The sequence below is a fragment of the Atractosteus spatula genome, chromosome 1, assembly GCF_055471065.1.
Source record: "Atractosteus spatula isolate fAtrSpa1 chromosome 1, fAtrSpa1.hap1, whole genome shotgun sequence".
In the NCBI taxonomy this organism is placed as follows: domain Eukaryota; kingdom Metazoa; phylum Chordata; class Actinopteri; order Semionotiformes; family Lepisosteidae; genus Atractosteus; species Atractosteus spatula.
Window position 1 is genome coordinate 21,779,405 of NC_142706.1, and position 16,732 is coordinate 21,796,136.

Genomic DNA, 16,732 nt, shown 5'->3' on the forward strand with positions numbered 1-16,732 from the left:
TATTAGTCCAATCTTCTTGCTTCCAGGATGATTTTCTGGATTTCGGATGGATCAATGCCAAGCATCCATCGGGCAAATCTTGAAGGTGAAATGACAACAACAGTTTTGAAGACAACTCACCGGCTTATAACAATTTCTCTGGATATTGTTGACAAAAGACTGTTTTGGGTTCAATTCAGTTCAGAAGATGGGAGTGTTGTTGGATCGTGTGACTACAATGGAAATTTCATTCATATCCTAAAGCAAACAATGGGGTAAGCCTTCTCACATCTCTCATTTTTCTTATTCTCCCTATATGTGAATATTGACAGACTTTAGCAAGAATGATTAAAACCCATCTAATATCTCTCTATCTGATCCCAGCTTTAACACACGGGACATTAAAAAAAATTCTGACACTCCACAGTCGAAACGTTGTGTTTTCTTTCTTTTCATTTCAGCATGGAATAAACCTATTACTTGTTCCTTTGCAGCCTACGCATGCTGACGCAGCTACCCACCTGAACTACATTAGCTAAATAAGACATCTCTAAAACAAAAATCGTTGTACTGTGTAAATGGGAGAATAAAACAAAACCAGGAAACACTCAACTCAATACAATTTAATTAATCTTTTAAAAATATTTTATATTTCTCTTACCAACACTTTGTGTGAAAAAATATACCTCAAAGGATGCATGCAGTGCACAATGTAACCAATTGCAAGGTTTGCAGGGTTTACAGGGTTTGTTTCTGAAACTTCAGATTTCTTTGAATATCAAGATGGTGGGCATGCTACTTATGGAAATAGATCATCTGCCTCTTGTGGTGTATGTTTATTGAAGGCAGCTCCTGCTGGAAAACACTATTCATATAATCTCTGTGACCCAGCAGGGGGGTCTATAAAATCGGGTGCAGGCTTGCTTGTCAGAGTCAGAGACTTTTAAGAATGGATCTTGTCACTGTTCACACATTTGTGCCATTTGTTTTTATTTTTCTGAAATTCAGCATCTGCAGAGCTAGCCAAAGTTTGCCTTAAAAAACTCAAATTCATTGAGACTACAAGTTTCATCACAGTACTAAAAACTGTGAGGAAACAGTAGTCATTAATTTTAGATCTGAATAAAGGATTATATTTAATTAAACAACATAAAGACAATATAATGAGTTGAATAAATATGTTCTCCTTTAAAAGCCTGAAGAATTAAAAAATGACTTTTTTACTAATACTTAAAATTCATAGGCAATGTAGACTGCTGTACTATGGGAATATTCCTAAACAATAGAAATCACAACAAAAACAAAAGAAATGGGATTGTACTTCCTGTGTCCAGTTAAACATATGTTGTTTTTTTCTCTGTAGGTCCCATCCTCTGGCAATAACTCTGTTTATGGACAGCCTATACTACTCTGATGTGATGAATGGAACCATAAGACGAGTGAATAAATACACTGGTGAAGATGTTGTGAATATCAGTCCTAAATATTCACTTCATCCTCCTGTTGAAGTGAAGGTGGTGCATCCTTTCAAGCAACCAATGGCAGGAGAACCTTTTTTTCTCAGCTTAGCAGGTTGCTGCTTTATTCTTTTTAAAAAATAGTGTCTTCATGCTTTGCCACACAGAAAAACAAAATAAGTCTCAGCTTGCAAAAGACAGGCGGGTCTTTGACAATGTAGTAAGAACTGAATTACTGATCAACAGGTTTTTAAGCTCATTTCACTAAACCAGCTTATAAGACATTTAATGGAATCAGGAGTATGTGAAACACTTTTTTTCCTATTTTTTATGTTTTCTAAGTAAGATATAACTGATACAGTATGTTTGATATGCCAAGCAATAAAGGACGTTTTAATTTAGATTTTGAAAAATACAGTATGCTTAACAACTATGCAGATGTGTTCTACAACTATTCTTATATCAAATTATTTTACTACAAAAATAACAAATTACTCATATAAGATTGTTAAAGTAAAATAATCTGGAAAAGTTTAAATTAATTTACTGACAGCAGAATTTTTTTTTTAACAGAGGGGTTGTGTTGTATTTTTGATCTCTTTTAGGACATAATCGGTCCCCTTGGTGATAGGAAGATATAAAGATCCAGTATATTTAAATAAAAAAAAGTCTGACAGTGACCCAGTCCATTCTGTAATCATGCATATACTGTACTTTGAAAAGACAACAGTATTAGATATACAGCACATCAAAGCTCATTTGGCACCAGATGTTTTATGGAAGTTATTAACTGAAGTTTGGGTGGAATACTAACGACAAGTGAATTTCACACAGCTGCACAAATCACCATCATCACCACACTAGCTACATAAACTGAACTCAAACACCGCCCTTCACATTCGTCTGAAGCATCCCTCCTCCACCCCTCCATTTAATTCTTGGATGTTGTTATCCCTGTTGAAATACATTTTAAAGTGAGATTTGTTGATAGTTTGAATATAATTGTACCTTTGGTTAACAACTATTGAACTTCTGTTGTATGCTTTCATCAAAGCACCTGGTGCTCTGGAGTTAGTTGAGTTAAAATTTCTGAAATGAGGTAAAAGATTTGAGAAAATAGCCATATCAAAAGGCACGATTGTCATTAATTCAAGAACAGTAAAATAGTAAAACATACAGTACAATAGTATTTGATTTAAATCAGCGTGTTTGAAGGCAGCCTGTCTATGAGAAATATTGCAGAACAGCAGACAAATCTAGAGGAATCAGGAAATAAACTTCTGTGAGTGAAGATGATCACAGGGGTTCAGGATCATAACATCCATCTGATTAATCTGTGTAATTGTTTGCAGTCAGTAAGTAGCTACAGCACAACTTTGAAGAATATGCAAGCAGAGCATCAGCAGAGTAACTTGAGCTACAGTACTTGTCTGCATGAAAAGGATTTGTGTGCTTCTAGTTCATTCTGTGGTGACAGATAAGAAATGAAATCACCATATCTTTGGTCCAGATAAATTCTTAGGTGGTGGCAGAGAGTGATTTAAAATTGTATTCACTGATGAATGTTGTTTTGCCCTTGAAAGTCCTGATAGAGAAATGTGTGTAAACATTGTGTTGAGAAATGTGGTGACTTCTGTCTTATTCAAGCCAACTATTGGGATAGTGGAAATCTGATCATGTATGTAGGATTTTCCTACAATGCAATCCAGTGCATTTATGGACAACTTTACCATTCAGTGATTTATTAACAGTTCTTGAGTGAACAGTTTCTCCATTCCAGCAGTTCTTTGAATGACCACACAATGCTAGTATTACAATAACAAGACTTCAAGGAAGTAATGTTGAGGTCTTGTTGTAGTTAGCTTTATCACCTGATCTGAGTCCAATACAGCAAATGTGAGATTAGCTTGCTAATATAATCAATTTCTATATCCTACCTTTATTGAGTGGTAGCAAAGATGGCAGTGTGTTGTGTTTTACACTAAAACATGCCAAAATTATTTTATCCGCGCTTTTTCTGCCAATGCTTAGAATCCATCTCCTATCATCTACAGTATTCATTTTCTTAAGCACTTTATCCAGTACACGGCTGCAGGGAAGCCAGACCATCCCAGGGTACACACAGACACAAACATGACAGGGGATGGAAACCAGAGGACCTAGAAGAAAACCACATGAACACAGGGAGACCAAACTATACACAGAGAGCACCCCAGAAGCTGAACTCAGGGTCCCAGCATTGCATAGCAGCAATGCTAACCAGTGCACCACTGTGCTCTATAGCTTGAGTATATACTCTATAGCTTGAGTATTCAATGAAATCCAAGATACTTTATTGATCCCATGAGGGAAATTGCAATGCAACAGCAGCTTAGCACAGTCAACACAGCACAGTGTATCGAAATAATACAACAATACAATACATACAATACCGTCAGTACAGTCAGTGAGAAGTCCACTAAAAAAAAAGTTGCTCACAGTATAGAATATACAAAAAACAGAACAGTACACAAAAAGTTAAATTGCACATTATAAATAAAAACATAAAAAATAGACCTGAGTGTTGCATTAGTATTGTGCATCAGCATAGTTATATGATATTGTGTTTCACAGGTGGAAGGTGTGATGAGCTGAAGGAGAATTGCACAAGGGTGTGCTCCAGGCACACACAGACAGGACAGTGCAAATGCAGTGAAGGATATGTCCTCAGCAAATATGGAAATTACTGTGAAGGTAATATTTCATCTGAGGTGTCTATGAACACAGTTTTGGAGATGTCTATACTTCCTCCACAGATTTTGGTACAACTGGTCAATGGCTGTACAATCATTCATGTGACCTAATGGTGGTGAACTGTCACGCCCTCTGCAGCCAGAGGGCGCTCCTTCTCTGTCCTGTCCCTAGTTTCTGGTCTGCTGTCCTTCCTGTCCCTCTCTTTCCCTTGGGCTATATATTTCCGGGTCTTGCACTCTGTCCTCGCTCAGCATTGACGTTCGGATGTCCTGAGACCCGCCTAGCACCAGGGTGCCCCACGTCCGCTCCCTGAGGGCATAGGTTTCTATACGGCATTCCTGAACTCTTTGCACTATGAGCCCGGGCCTTTTTCCCGTCTCGCCGCTATGCATATGGGTCTTTTTCCGCTCTCCTGCTCCCCACGGTTAGTCCCTTTGGACGTCCGTGACAGAATGCTGAGCCTCTTACTGACCCCGCGAGCGGCGCTTTTTGTCTTGCCGCAGTTTTTTCTTTTTCTCTGGGCTGTTTTTTTTTTCTCAGTTCCTCTATTCTAATCGCTGGATATCACTCCGATCTTCCGTGCCTGTGAGCGGGTCCTGCACCTGGCTTTCCTCGGGTAGATCACTCCGATATCAGTGATTGAATGTTGAGCTGGCTTTCCTATTCTTATTACTGGATATCACTCCGAGCTTCTGTGTCTGGAGCGGGTTTTCGTGCCTGGCTCTTCCTGGTCTTGCTCTCTCCGATATCAGTGATAGAATGGTAAGCTTTCTGCCGTTCCTCCATTCTTTTCGCTGGATATCACTCCGGGCATCTGTGTCTGTGAGCGGACTTCGGTCTGGCTTTCCTCAGGTTGTCCACTCCGATATCAGCATTAGAATGTGAACGTGCCCTTTGCCCAGTCTGCGGTATTTTTCCCCGGGGTTTTTTGCTGTTTTTTCTTGTTTTTTGCCTTTTGTTTTGATTTTTTTTTCTTCCTGGTTTCCCCTCCTTTTTGTTCCCCCCTGCTCCCCTAGTCTCGGAACTTTGGTTCCTACATGTTTTTGGTTCCTATCTGTTTTGTGTGGTTTGTCTCCCTGGTCTTTCCCAGGTTTTTGTCTGTTGTGTTTGTGCTTGTGTACTTTTTTGTTTTAAGTCTCCGGAGCTCTACTCGACCCCCCCCTTCCTCCACCCAATAAAGGTTTATACCCCGGAGGAGGGGGTAGCTCTCAGCCGTGGACTCCCGGAGGTTTCCTTTCAGTTAAATGAGGTTTTTCCTCCCCCCAGTGCTGGGCAGCTCATGTATTTGTATGGGCGTCGGGAGCCGCCCATGAAGGTGGGGGTACTGTCACGCCCTCTGCAGCCAGAGGGCGCTCCTTCTCTGTCCTATCCCTAGTTTCTGGTCTGCTGTCCTTCCTGTCCCTCTCTTTCCCTTGGGCTATATATTTCCGGGTCTTGCACTCTGTCCTCGCTCAGCATTGACGTTCGGATGTCCTGAGACCCGCCTAGCACCAGGGCGCCCCACGTCCGCTCCCTGAGGGCATAGGTTTCTATACGGCATTCCTGAACTCTTTGCACTATGAGCCCGGGCCTTTTTCCCGTCTTGCCGCTACGCATATGGGTCCTTTTCCGCTCTCCTGCTCCCCACGGTTAGTCCCTTTGGATGTCCGTGACAGAACTTATGAACTATTACAACTACAGGTGTTAGGATCAGTCATATTTAAATGATGTGTCACACAGGGGAAAGGAAATGGTGGCAGAATCCTCTGATGCTGCCCACTTTTGAGCCAGTTGTCTTTTACACACAGCATAGCCCTGTAATGAAGGTTTAGAGCATATTGGAGAAGAGACATATCCCTCACAGGGAGCATCGCACTCTTCCTGCCACCCAGAAAGCCACAGGGGTTGATGTGTTTGATGAGAGAGTCCTGGCTGGCCATTGACCTTGAGTATCATTGATTGGGGAATCCCAGTCACAACTGAAAAATGGCATAATCCATGCCTAGATCATAGAATTCACCCTGTGTTACCTGTTGAGCACTGTGCATTTTTGACACTGAAAACCAACTTCAGCCTTCAGATCATATCAAGTATGAACAGTAGAAACTATTGATACTGGCTGTATTTATTACATAAATTGTATTTTTCTGCTTTCATAAACAATATAAACTTAATTGTGCGTGTATATGTATATAGATCCCATAATCACCTATACTAATTTATTCTGAAGAAATAGTGCACTTTACATACAGAAAATAACACACCAGAAACAAATAGACTAGTGCGAAGATATTACTTTTTACATTGACAGTGCTTCTCAAAGAAGAATACTGCACTCTACCTTTTTGGCTTAAAAACCTTCTGTATTGTTTTTTTTTTCAACTAGATGTCAATGAGTGTGCTTTTTGGAACCATGGCTGCACTTTAGGATGTGTTAACATTCCTGGATCCTATTTCTGTACCTGTCCTGACAATTTTGTGTTGCTTCCTGACATGAAAACCTGTCATGGTAAGATAATCTCACTGTACATTAATTAAAAATAATAAATGTCATTTGCAGTGGTGTTTTGCTGAAGAAGAGAGGTTCCTGGTAAAACACCAGCAATAAGTCTTTAGAAAAATGAAGTATTGTCCCTTAAACTCATAGGAGTGTGAAGCACCTCGGCTCTCACTCTCGCCTTTAATTTGAGAACTTATTTTTAGAGCCTGTTATTTTTATTCTTGCTAGTCTCAAGGCTTTTAAAGATGAGATGACTTATTCTCACTCAAGAAACTATTAATATTCCCTGTTAGCTTTACAAGAAAGGAATTGTACAATTTTTGTAACATTTCCCAAAAAACTACTTTTGGACCCTTTCTCACAGCACCTGTGAAACAGACAAAATAAACCAAGGAATATTTGTATAGGTTAGCTCATTTGATGCATCCTGTGTAATGTTTTTGCAGTTTATCCATTATTATATCCACATTGTTCACCATAATAAGTAACTACAGCTTTAAAAAAACCTTATACACATTCTCCAGGTCTCTGAGCAGTGGCTTTGTGTGGTTCTGAACCTGGATTGCTGGATGTTAATGTGGCATCACCAGTCTTTTTTATTCTCTTCCCCTTAATTACATTTCTTCCTTTGCAGTGAATCCAGTAAGAGTGAAATGCATTAACATAACAGTGCTACTGTAATGTAGATAGGAAGTGTATAATACAATACAGTTCTTGTTAATACATATTTTTTTGTTCACATTTCTCTGATTTCTCTTTTGCCAGAGCTGTACTCATGTGCCTAAGACCAGACCTACTGTACAGCTCAGACCTATTTCTCAGTATTCTTTACTCACACCATCCTATTTTGTAACAATATGACAGTTAAAATGAAAATCATGAATGGTTTGTTTTTGTCATTCTTAATTAAGTTTGAGGGTTAAACAAACATCTACAGCTTGCAAGAAAGAATATAATGCTAAAACAGTATTAGTGCTAAATCATTTGAGAATATGGGCTAGTAAACATTAAAATCTAGAAAAGAAGTATGAGGAAACTACAGATAGTACTTCTTTTAACTTACCAAACATTTTATCAAATTTGACAGGTTAAAAAAATCTGCCCTTTTTCCTTTTGTGCCACAGGACTGACTTGATAATCTTCTTTTCTCCCCATATTGCTTCAGCAGGTTTCAGTTCAAACAACAGAAGTGTGGTTTGTGTAATCAGTCAATAGCATTTACAGTACAGATGACAACTTCATCCATTCTTAATTTGTTTGCTTTTAAGGAAGGTATTAGAGACTACACAGCAAATAGCTTAAGGTTCAAAGTGTCTCATTCAGATACTTTCTGAAGGATCATAATGATTTAGCTTAAACAATGTAGCTGGATAGTTTACATGCACATCTCTTTTTGTAAAGAAGTACTGTCTGTTTTATGTCATAAACGCAATTCCCCTAATGTTTCAATGTTTCAATATCTAACAGTGCAATGCGATTAGAACTGTGTAAAACTCGTAAGAAGCACTTTTACAATACTTAAGCAGGTTTAGAGGGATGTCAAAGTCTGTGATGATCATTGCAACCTTAGACACAGTCCATCATATTAACAATGGAAGACTAACAAACCTTAGCATGTTTTCAGTCATTCAATTGACAGTCAGTCCATTTTGGTGATTTTTAGATTTTCTCTTTACACATTATGATGATGAAGATGATTTAATCTTAATACACAGATAATTCAAGCTAACAGAAATACAGGAATGTGATATTTTAAACTTAATGTAAACAAAAATAAAGAATTTATACTTCATCAAAAACTTTTTTACTGGAAATGGACTACTATTATGTGCAAATTCAATAAGAAAAAAGGATACAAAATATACAGTGTGCTTGAAAAAGTATTCACCATCCTTCCATTTATGTACCACTTTGTTGAATTACAAAAGACATATACACATTTTTAAAGTGATTTTTCAAATCAAAACTTGAATGCTCAAACAGCACACTATAATGGGCAGAACAGTCTGAAAGAGAACACTCTCTCTGCTATGAGAAAACCAAATTCAGGTGCTCACAATTACTTTAAAAGTTATACAATTAGTTGAATGGCCTCTTTTCTTTTTGTATATAATAATATTGCTCCATTTGATTGTAGAACAAACAATCCTATTTCCATACATTCCCTTAGTCTGATAGTGACTCGGAAGTACTGTACATTATATACTGTATATGTGTCAAAGATACAGAGTATTTCTTGGGGGCACAGTGGTTAGCATTGCTCTTGTGCAGCATTGGGGCCCTGGTTTCAAACCAGATCTGGGTGGGGCTTTCTGAGTAGAGTTGAAGATTGGATGAATATTCCTTTAAGCAAGCTGAAATCAATTATTAAGAAAGGGAAGGTTTATCACACTTTCCAAATACTGTCTAGATCAGGCTGTTTCTTCAAACTGAACAGCTGAATAAGATTAAACTGGTTAGGGATGTCACCAGCATTGAATCTAAGCACTGCAGAATTCGGTGGATGAGATGAGAGAAAATGTCTATGAGTCAACAATATTTGAGTCACTCAACAGAGCTAGTCTGTACAGCAGAGTGGTAAACCCATCTCAGATCCCACATGGAGATTGTGGCAAAACTTTTTAGTGATAATGTAAACATGTGGAAAAAAGTCTAGTTAAAACTGGAACTTTATAGTCTAAATGCAAAGCATTACAGTTTGGGCAAACCCAACTCAGACCATCACCAGCAACATTCCTACTGTTCAGCATGGTGCTGGCAGCATGATGTTATGTGACTGATTGTCATCAGCAGAGACTTGGGAGTTTGTCGAGACTAAAATAGAAATAGAGCAAAATATAAGCAAAGTTAAGAGGAAAACCTGATTCAAGTGTTTCATTTGTCAGTCATACTTTATTTCTCTTAAACATACACGCAAAGAGTAATATGTTTCTTTTGATGCTTAGTATATTATGCATCTGTCTGAGAATAATGTTATATATATTTCCTAGTGGTAGAAGAAAAATCCGTTGATTAAGACAAATCAGTAAAGACAGTAAACGTTTCAGAAATAAGTTTTTCTCTAGGTCTTTAAGTATTCAAGATAAAAAAGTTAAATCTCACATGAAGATTGGGACAAAGCTTTTTAAGTGATAATGCAAACATTTGGCAAAAGGAGAAGCATTACAGTTTGGACAAACCCAACACAGAGCATCACCAAGTCAGCGACATCCTTCCTGTTTATCATGGTGCTGTCATCATTATATTATGTGTCTGCTTGTCAGCCATACTATATTACTATAATACATACCCACATAAACTTATTGAAAGTAATACGTTTCTTTTGATTCTTAGTACATTATGCATCTGCTCGAGATTTATGTTACTATATGTATATTTTCTACTTGCAGAAATAAGTTGATGTAGTCTAATTGAAAGACAGTAAGCATTTCTGAAATATGTTTTCTTTATGTTTTCTTTGAAATCTGCATGTATTTATTTTTTCAGAGGTAATCCCTTGTGCAAACAACTTTACAGAATGTAGCCATGGATGTATTCAGACAGATAAAGGAAACATCTGTTTCTGTCCAGAAGGATCCATACTGAGACCAGATGGAAAAAAATGTACAGGTGGGATTATATCTATCATCATTTCATAGAAATGAAATTATATGTGTACTTCTACAGTGACCCATATAATATGTAAAGTTCACATAATTATCACTAAAATCTTTTTTTTGCATTGATGTCATTTTTGTGGCGCTTTATGGTCTAATTGAAGGCTGAAAGTTATCAGTGTTTGCTAAAAAATAATCTGTACCTTCTCTTTAACACTGTTGGTAGAGCATAAGACTCATAATCTCAGGATAGTGGGTTTATGTCCAAGTCACATGTTGTCCATGTTGGAGGTTGGGCACAAGGCTAACAACCCTGTAACGTAAAAAAACGAATGTTACGGTAACAGCAACAGGATGTTGCTGCCCCTGTATGCCAGAAGGCATAACGGGCAAACATCCATTCATCTCTTTAAGAGATACAGAAAATATGTATTGTAAAGATTTTGCTGGGTTAATTTTAGTTTTTGTTGTATATGCTAAGAAAATAAACAAGAACCTCCAGAAGTTATTGAATATTACATCTTGTGTTCAGGGTGCTCTTCATCAGACAATGGAGGCTGCAGTCAGATCTGTGTGCTTCTGAGTCCTGTGACGTGGGAGTGTGAATGTTTGCCCGGCTATCAACTGGAACCAGATGGAAAACACTGTGCCGCTTTAGGCAAGTCTTTCTGATTGTGTTCAGCACCAGTGTCTCAGGAGATCCATAGCCAAAACCATGAGTTGCAGGACCTTACAAAAGTATTCAGACCCTTGAACAGTTTTCACAATTAAAAACTACTTTTAAGTTTGTAGTCATGGCGCATTGAAGTAGCAATTACTGTTCATTAACATAGACCATCTACTTCACATATTCAAAGTAAAAAACAAAAAGAAAGAAATTAATAGATAATACAGTAACAAACTGGATTATATACTCTTTGGTGTGGCAGATCAAAACCAATTTAGGTGCTCTACATTACCTTAACAAGTCACATAATTAGTCAGCAGACAGCACATCATTTCTCATTAAAGGCATCACTCTCTGTAAAAATAATTTTTTAAGTATCCAACTATGAAGATAAAAGAGCTATTAAAACAACTTGGATAAAATGTGTAGAAAAGCACAGATTTGTAGGAGGGTAAAAAAATAAAGAAACATGAAAACATTGATTATCTCTTTGAGCATGTGAAGTCGATCATTAAGAAAGGGAATGTGCATCATGCCACCCAGATACTGCCTATATCTAGCTGTTCCTCCGAACTACTGTAAGCAGCTGGACAAGGTGAAACCTGGTGAGGTCACCTGTGAGGTCAACTGTGTATTTGAAAGAACGAGATTTCAGTAGCTGATATAGTAGAAAATGTCCATGAGACAACAAAATCCCAGTTACTCCACAAAGCTGGATTGTATAGCAGAATAAAAAATCCATCTCAAATCCTGCATGAAGTTAGCAACAAAGTTTTTTTTTTAATTGATACTGGAAAAATGTGGTTGAAGGTTTTCTGGTCAGAGAAGACAAACTTGAACTTTTTTTGGTTTAAAAGCAAACTCAGCATAATACATCATTCACTAAGTCACCCCTCTACTCTCATGTGTGGTTGTAGCAGCATTAGTTCCCCTCATAAGCAGAGACCAGGAAGACTTGACAAGACTGATGGGAACATGGTGCAGCAAAGTACTGGCAAATCGTAGAGTAAAACCTGATTAAAACCTAAAATCATCAAAGAAATTGCCTATCAGTAGTAGAAGGGCCCAAAGTTGATGGCCAAAGGTATACTGGAGTGGCTAAGTGAATAAGAAAATGAATCGTCTTGAGTGGCCCAGTCAATGTTCTGAGTCCTATTTAGATTCTGTTGAAAGACATGTAACCCACTGTCTGTAACAAATCCCCAAGCAACTTGACAGAGCTTGGGCAAATCTGACAAGAAGAATGGGCATAAACTGCACCAAGCTAGTATGCAAAGTGGTAGAGACTTTTGGCTGTAATTGTTGCCAGTAGTGTTTCCACCAAAAATTGTTCAATGGTCTGAATAATTATTGTATGCAATCATCATGTTTCATTTTTTCTCTTTAGTTTTTTTTGTCTTTGCTTGCAATGTGTATGCACTTTCAGAAACGAAGGCAACAAAAACAGGAAATGCTGGTCTACAGGAAGCATTTATAATCTTTTACAAGTTTGAGAATCTGTAACCACATTACAAATTTATGTGGGCATGTTTTCAAAAAGTATGCCACGAATGAATATAAGAGAGAATGACTAAAAAGCTTTCACTTTTGCAAAGTTTATTTGTCTTTTTGAGTTTCCAAACAGTATGCAAAACTTCAGACATGATGTAAAGAGGCAACAAAATTCATTGTTGTTTCTCCTTTTTACCAATCAAAACAATTTTTTCTTCAACAAGTGTCAGCTGCAGAGATAAATCATGATTTTGATTAGTCAGTGTCAAATTGAATTAGTTTTTTTTTACTTCATGAGACTTATGAATAGGTCAAATTCATTTTGGAGTGGTTGTCTTTAGCATGAATTTCTTAGTGGAGAGTACAGACTTTGCTTGTCCTCCAGTCACAAAGTCACAAGACCTTTGCCATCTGCTTCTACTAGAAATGTTTGCACTTTCTTTCTGTAAATGGAGAAGCATGTTTTGCTCTGGATTGTAAACTTTGAAAGTTATCCTGATTCTGAACAGTAAAAAGACAAAATGTTTATACATGCTATATTTGATCTTTATTATATCAACAATGAAAATTCATTATTTTACAAAACAGTGTTACCTTTTTAATCTTGAGTTTTGGAGGTAGCCTCCATTTCCTTTTTCTTTCTACTCACACTTGCCAGAAATGTGAACTACTAAAAGCTCAACCCACTTCCTTATTTCAGTCCAGTTTTGAGATCTCAGTTGCCAAGACCAACTCAAACACAAAATTGAATATTTTGCGCTCAGAACTTCTTGGGAATTTTAATTGTGGCTATGCACAGTTCACTGCCATGGATCATATACCAGACATAGTGTAGAAGAAATTGTATATCAGATCATATAAAGCAACGAGTTCCCAAAGTTTATGATTACCATTGAACACTGATGGGTGTGTAGATTTAATAATTTCATTGGAACATTCTTGCAAAATCACATAGTCTCTATTAACCTTTTTATTTATTTAGTTTCAGTTTTATTTGGGGAACATGTATCTGAAAATTTTGCGAATGTATTGCACATATTTTAGATTTGAGTTACATAAAGAATGGTCTTGTGGAATGAAATACATATGGTTGTTATAGTTCTGAAAATCATTTCTCTTTTTATTTAGAGTCTCACTTTTAATGTGTTTATGAAGGAATCAAATTTTTTTGTGTGCATCCAGGACCTAGGTCTTATTTGCTGTTAGCAAACACCACTGGTATTCAACGGATCAGCATCGATGGAACAAGTTACAATAGTCTGGTGGAGGAGCATATGGAAAGTATCTTAGCTTTGGACTATGACCCAGTTGAAAATAAGGTACTGTAATTTCATTAGGCCTTTAGTTAACAATGCTTTGAGAATAATGGTATTTACTGTATTTCATTAATTATCTTAATTTCAATTGGCCTATTAAAAAAAGGCAAAACAAGGTTACATTTGATGATACAGGAATGTGAATGAACAGATTTGAACTCACAGTCACAACTGATATTCTTCCTTCATAAATCTCAAAATGAACAAGAGAATTTGAACAAGTTACATTGTTTTTCTTCCTTACCAGAATGATACAGAAAATATATATTTTTTTTACATTTTCACAATTTGAACTAATAGGTGAATATATTATCCATATAATGTTAATGAGTCAGCAGCAACACAGTGTAATATCTTTTGCACAGATACAGTGTTTTCAATCGGTACTAACTGGAGAGATACAAACAGATTCACAGCATGAACGATGAGAAGGTAAAGTCACTTTAAACTAGCTTACAAATTAGGTAACATTTAATTTAAGGGTGTGAACTCCAATTAGCTCCTCAACCATCCTGACACTGCCAGTGAGTAACCTTATTACTTGGCCTGTCTCTGCTCTTATATACTGTTTCAGACCCCTTTAGGAATCCTAACTCATTCGTGTTGGTCACCTCCTGGGAAAGAATGCAGAGATTCTTGGCTGGTCTTCCCAAGTCTAGCCTCAAACACAGTTCATGACTCATTACACTCAGATCACATTATCTTTACATGAGGCCCCGCAGTATTCAATTTCATTCCCAAATAACACCATGGCGCTGGGTTATCTCTCCATCTGCATTAACTACCAGGCATTGGAGAATCCATACAGTATATATTATACTGTATGGCACCCAGATTCTCTCTAACTTATTACTAATCTTTGCTCTCTCAGTCTTAGTCTAAAATTCATGTTCTTATTCTTATCTAATTACCAGGCATAAAGGTTTCAGTCTTACCCCTTTGCCCAGCTCTTTCTGATTCCACTAATTACTGGACTTTGGAGTATTCACTCTTAAAACATAAACACTCCTTCCTTCGTCACCCACGCTTCTCCCAGCTGATCTTGTTTAACCAGGGATGTATCATTATAACAAAAACATTCAATAAAAAAATTCAGCTTTCTTAAAACAAAGATTGACGCTGTCCATGATCTTGATGCAAAAGGTTGGAAACAGGGTTGTTTGCTCCTGCAGAATTAATCACAAAGTTTCTGCTGTTGAGCACTTATGTTTCTCTAGTTCATTTGGTATTCATTCTTTTTCTTCAGTTTTCTTTTATACTTTTATACTGAGTTTTAAATGTGTATGTCCTTTTGAGTACAGACATTTGAAAATGGGGGTAGATTGCCATAATGGTTGGGGGTTTAGTGGATAGAGATTGGGATTAGGATTTCTCTACTTATTATTGATAGATGTTTTTGTTGTACGCTGTTCGCAAAGTGAAGCAGGCAACACATTTTACCAAACCTGTACTTATTTCTGTCTGGTTGTGTTCCAGGTCTATTTCACCAACACAGCCCTAAAGAGGATAGAGAGAGCAAACCTGGATGGCAGAGAAAGAGAGGTTCTGGTTCACAAGGATGTAGATTTACCCGAAGGGCTTGCAGTGGACTGGATTAACCGCAAGCTGTACTGGACTGACCGCAGGTAAGTCTTCATTGGCAGAGACATACAAGCTTTAATTAGAGGTGCAAAGTTGATTAACTGAAGCATTTTTTGTTTTACTTACACATGATAGTCACTGACACATTTTGCTTCTTCTAGTGTCACTTACCTTGTGAGAACTGGCTATGGAAAAATTAAAATTGGCCTGAATATTAACAATGACCAACATTGATGTGGCTCTGCAACACCAGCACCATAATTTGCGTTTTAGAGCAGCATATAAAAAGTCAAACAATGCTGGAAACAGGAATTCAGTTTTTTTAGATGTGAGCTTTTCATATAAGCATGTCATGAAAAAATATTTAAAAGTGTCTGTCTACATAGTTAAAATATCTAAATATATCTATAAGATATATAATGTATATACTGTATATAAATATATTAAAAAATAATTACACAAAGGAACAGGTTACTCAGCCTTGTATAATATATTGCATCATATTTTACAAGTCTTCATCTCTCCAGGTCTTTTTAAAAATGACCTCACAGCCTCAAAGAAACATTTCTATCTTCTTCAGATTTTGTTTGGAGCAGTCGGCTCTGTGAGCAGAGAAATTTGCAAAGTGTCTGATCCAAAGCAAAATATTTAACCTGCAAAATATTTTCTTTTAAAAAATTGCAAAAGGTTAATAGTTGCAAATTTAGCACTATACAAATCAGAAAAGGAAAATAAAACATTACTGCCTTTTGTCTTTGAAACAGTTTTGAAAAACGACCACAGGTTTATGTTGAAAAGATTTGAAGTGAGTGAAGTTTAATTAAATTTGAGAGCTAGTATCCAAACTGCTTACATTTTTTGGAACACAGTTGCTTTGCAGGTCAGAAGAGAAGGCCAGGAGACAAATGTCATTGCAAATCTTCCCTGGAATGTTATTTGGTTAACTTTTTCCACAGGATTACCAGCTACTTTCCATAGATCTCTAAAGTGATATCCATCTGAGCACAACTCTTCTTCTCGACAAAAGTCTAAATGATTTTAAATTGAAATTGCTGAAAAATGATAAACAAAATATAATCGGTCCACATTCTGTATATATAGAATTTTCTAATACATAACTTTCCATTATGGATAAACTATCTTTCCAAATTCAGTTTCCATTTGGTAGTTTGCTTAGAGTGAGAAACTCCGAATGAGAGACATTAGCTAGTATTGTTGTGACCATGCTTTCTGAACTATTTAAGGAAGTGAAAGAGCTTTGAGAAGCCACTATAGAAAAAAGGCTATTTTTATTATAGGTGCTTATTATTACTGCATTATTGCAACACTGCATGGTAATTATGCAGATAATCTTATCAATTCTATAAACAATATAAAATACTTGCTTGTATATAATTTATAAATAATCTACAATAAGATCCCCAATTCTTCAT

General features: G+C 36.8%; 1 protein-coding gene across 1 annotated transcript in view; it reads left to right on the forward strand.

Moving 5' to 3' along the window:
* The window catches only part of egf (epidermal growth factor), a 56,435-nt gene that overhangs the window by 12,235 nt on the left and 27,468 nt on the right, over window positions 1-16,732 (forward strand). Inside the window, exons 4-11 of the mRNA XM_088922458.1 lie at window positions 27-254; window positions 1,343-1,551; window positions 4,050-4,169; window positions 6,535-6,657; window positions 10,135-10,257; window positions 10,777-10,902; window positions 13,585-13,721; window positions 15,195-15,343. Coding sequence (XP_088778584.1) covers window positions 27-254; window positions 1,343-1,551; window positions 4,050-4,169; window positions 6,535-6,657; window positions 10,135-10,257; window positions 10,777-10,902; window positions 13,585-13,721; window positions 15,195-15,343 — 1,215 coding nt within the window. The remainder of the gene's footprint in view (window positions 1-26; window positions 255-1,342; window positions 1,552-4,049; window positions 4,170-6,534; window positions 6,658-10,134; window positions 10,258-10,776; window positions 10,903-13,584; window positions 13,722-15,194; window positions 15,344-16,732) is intronic.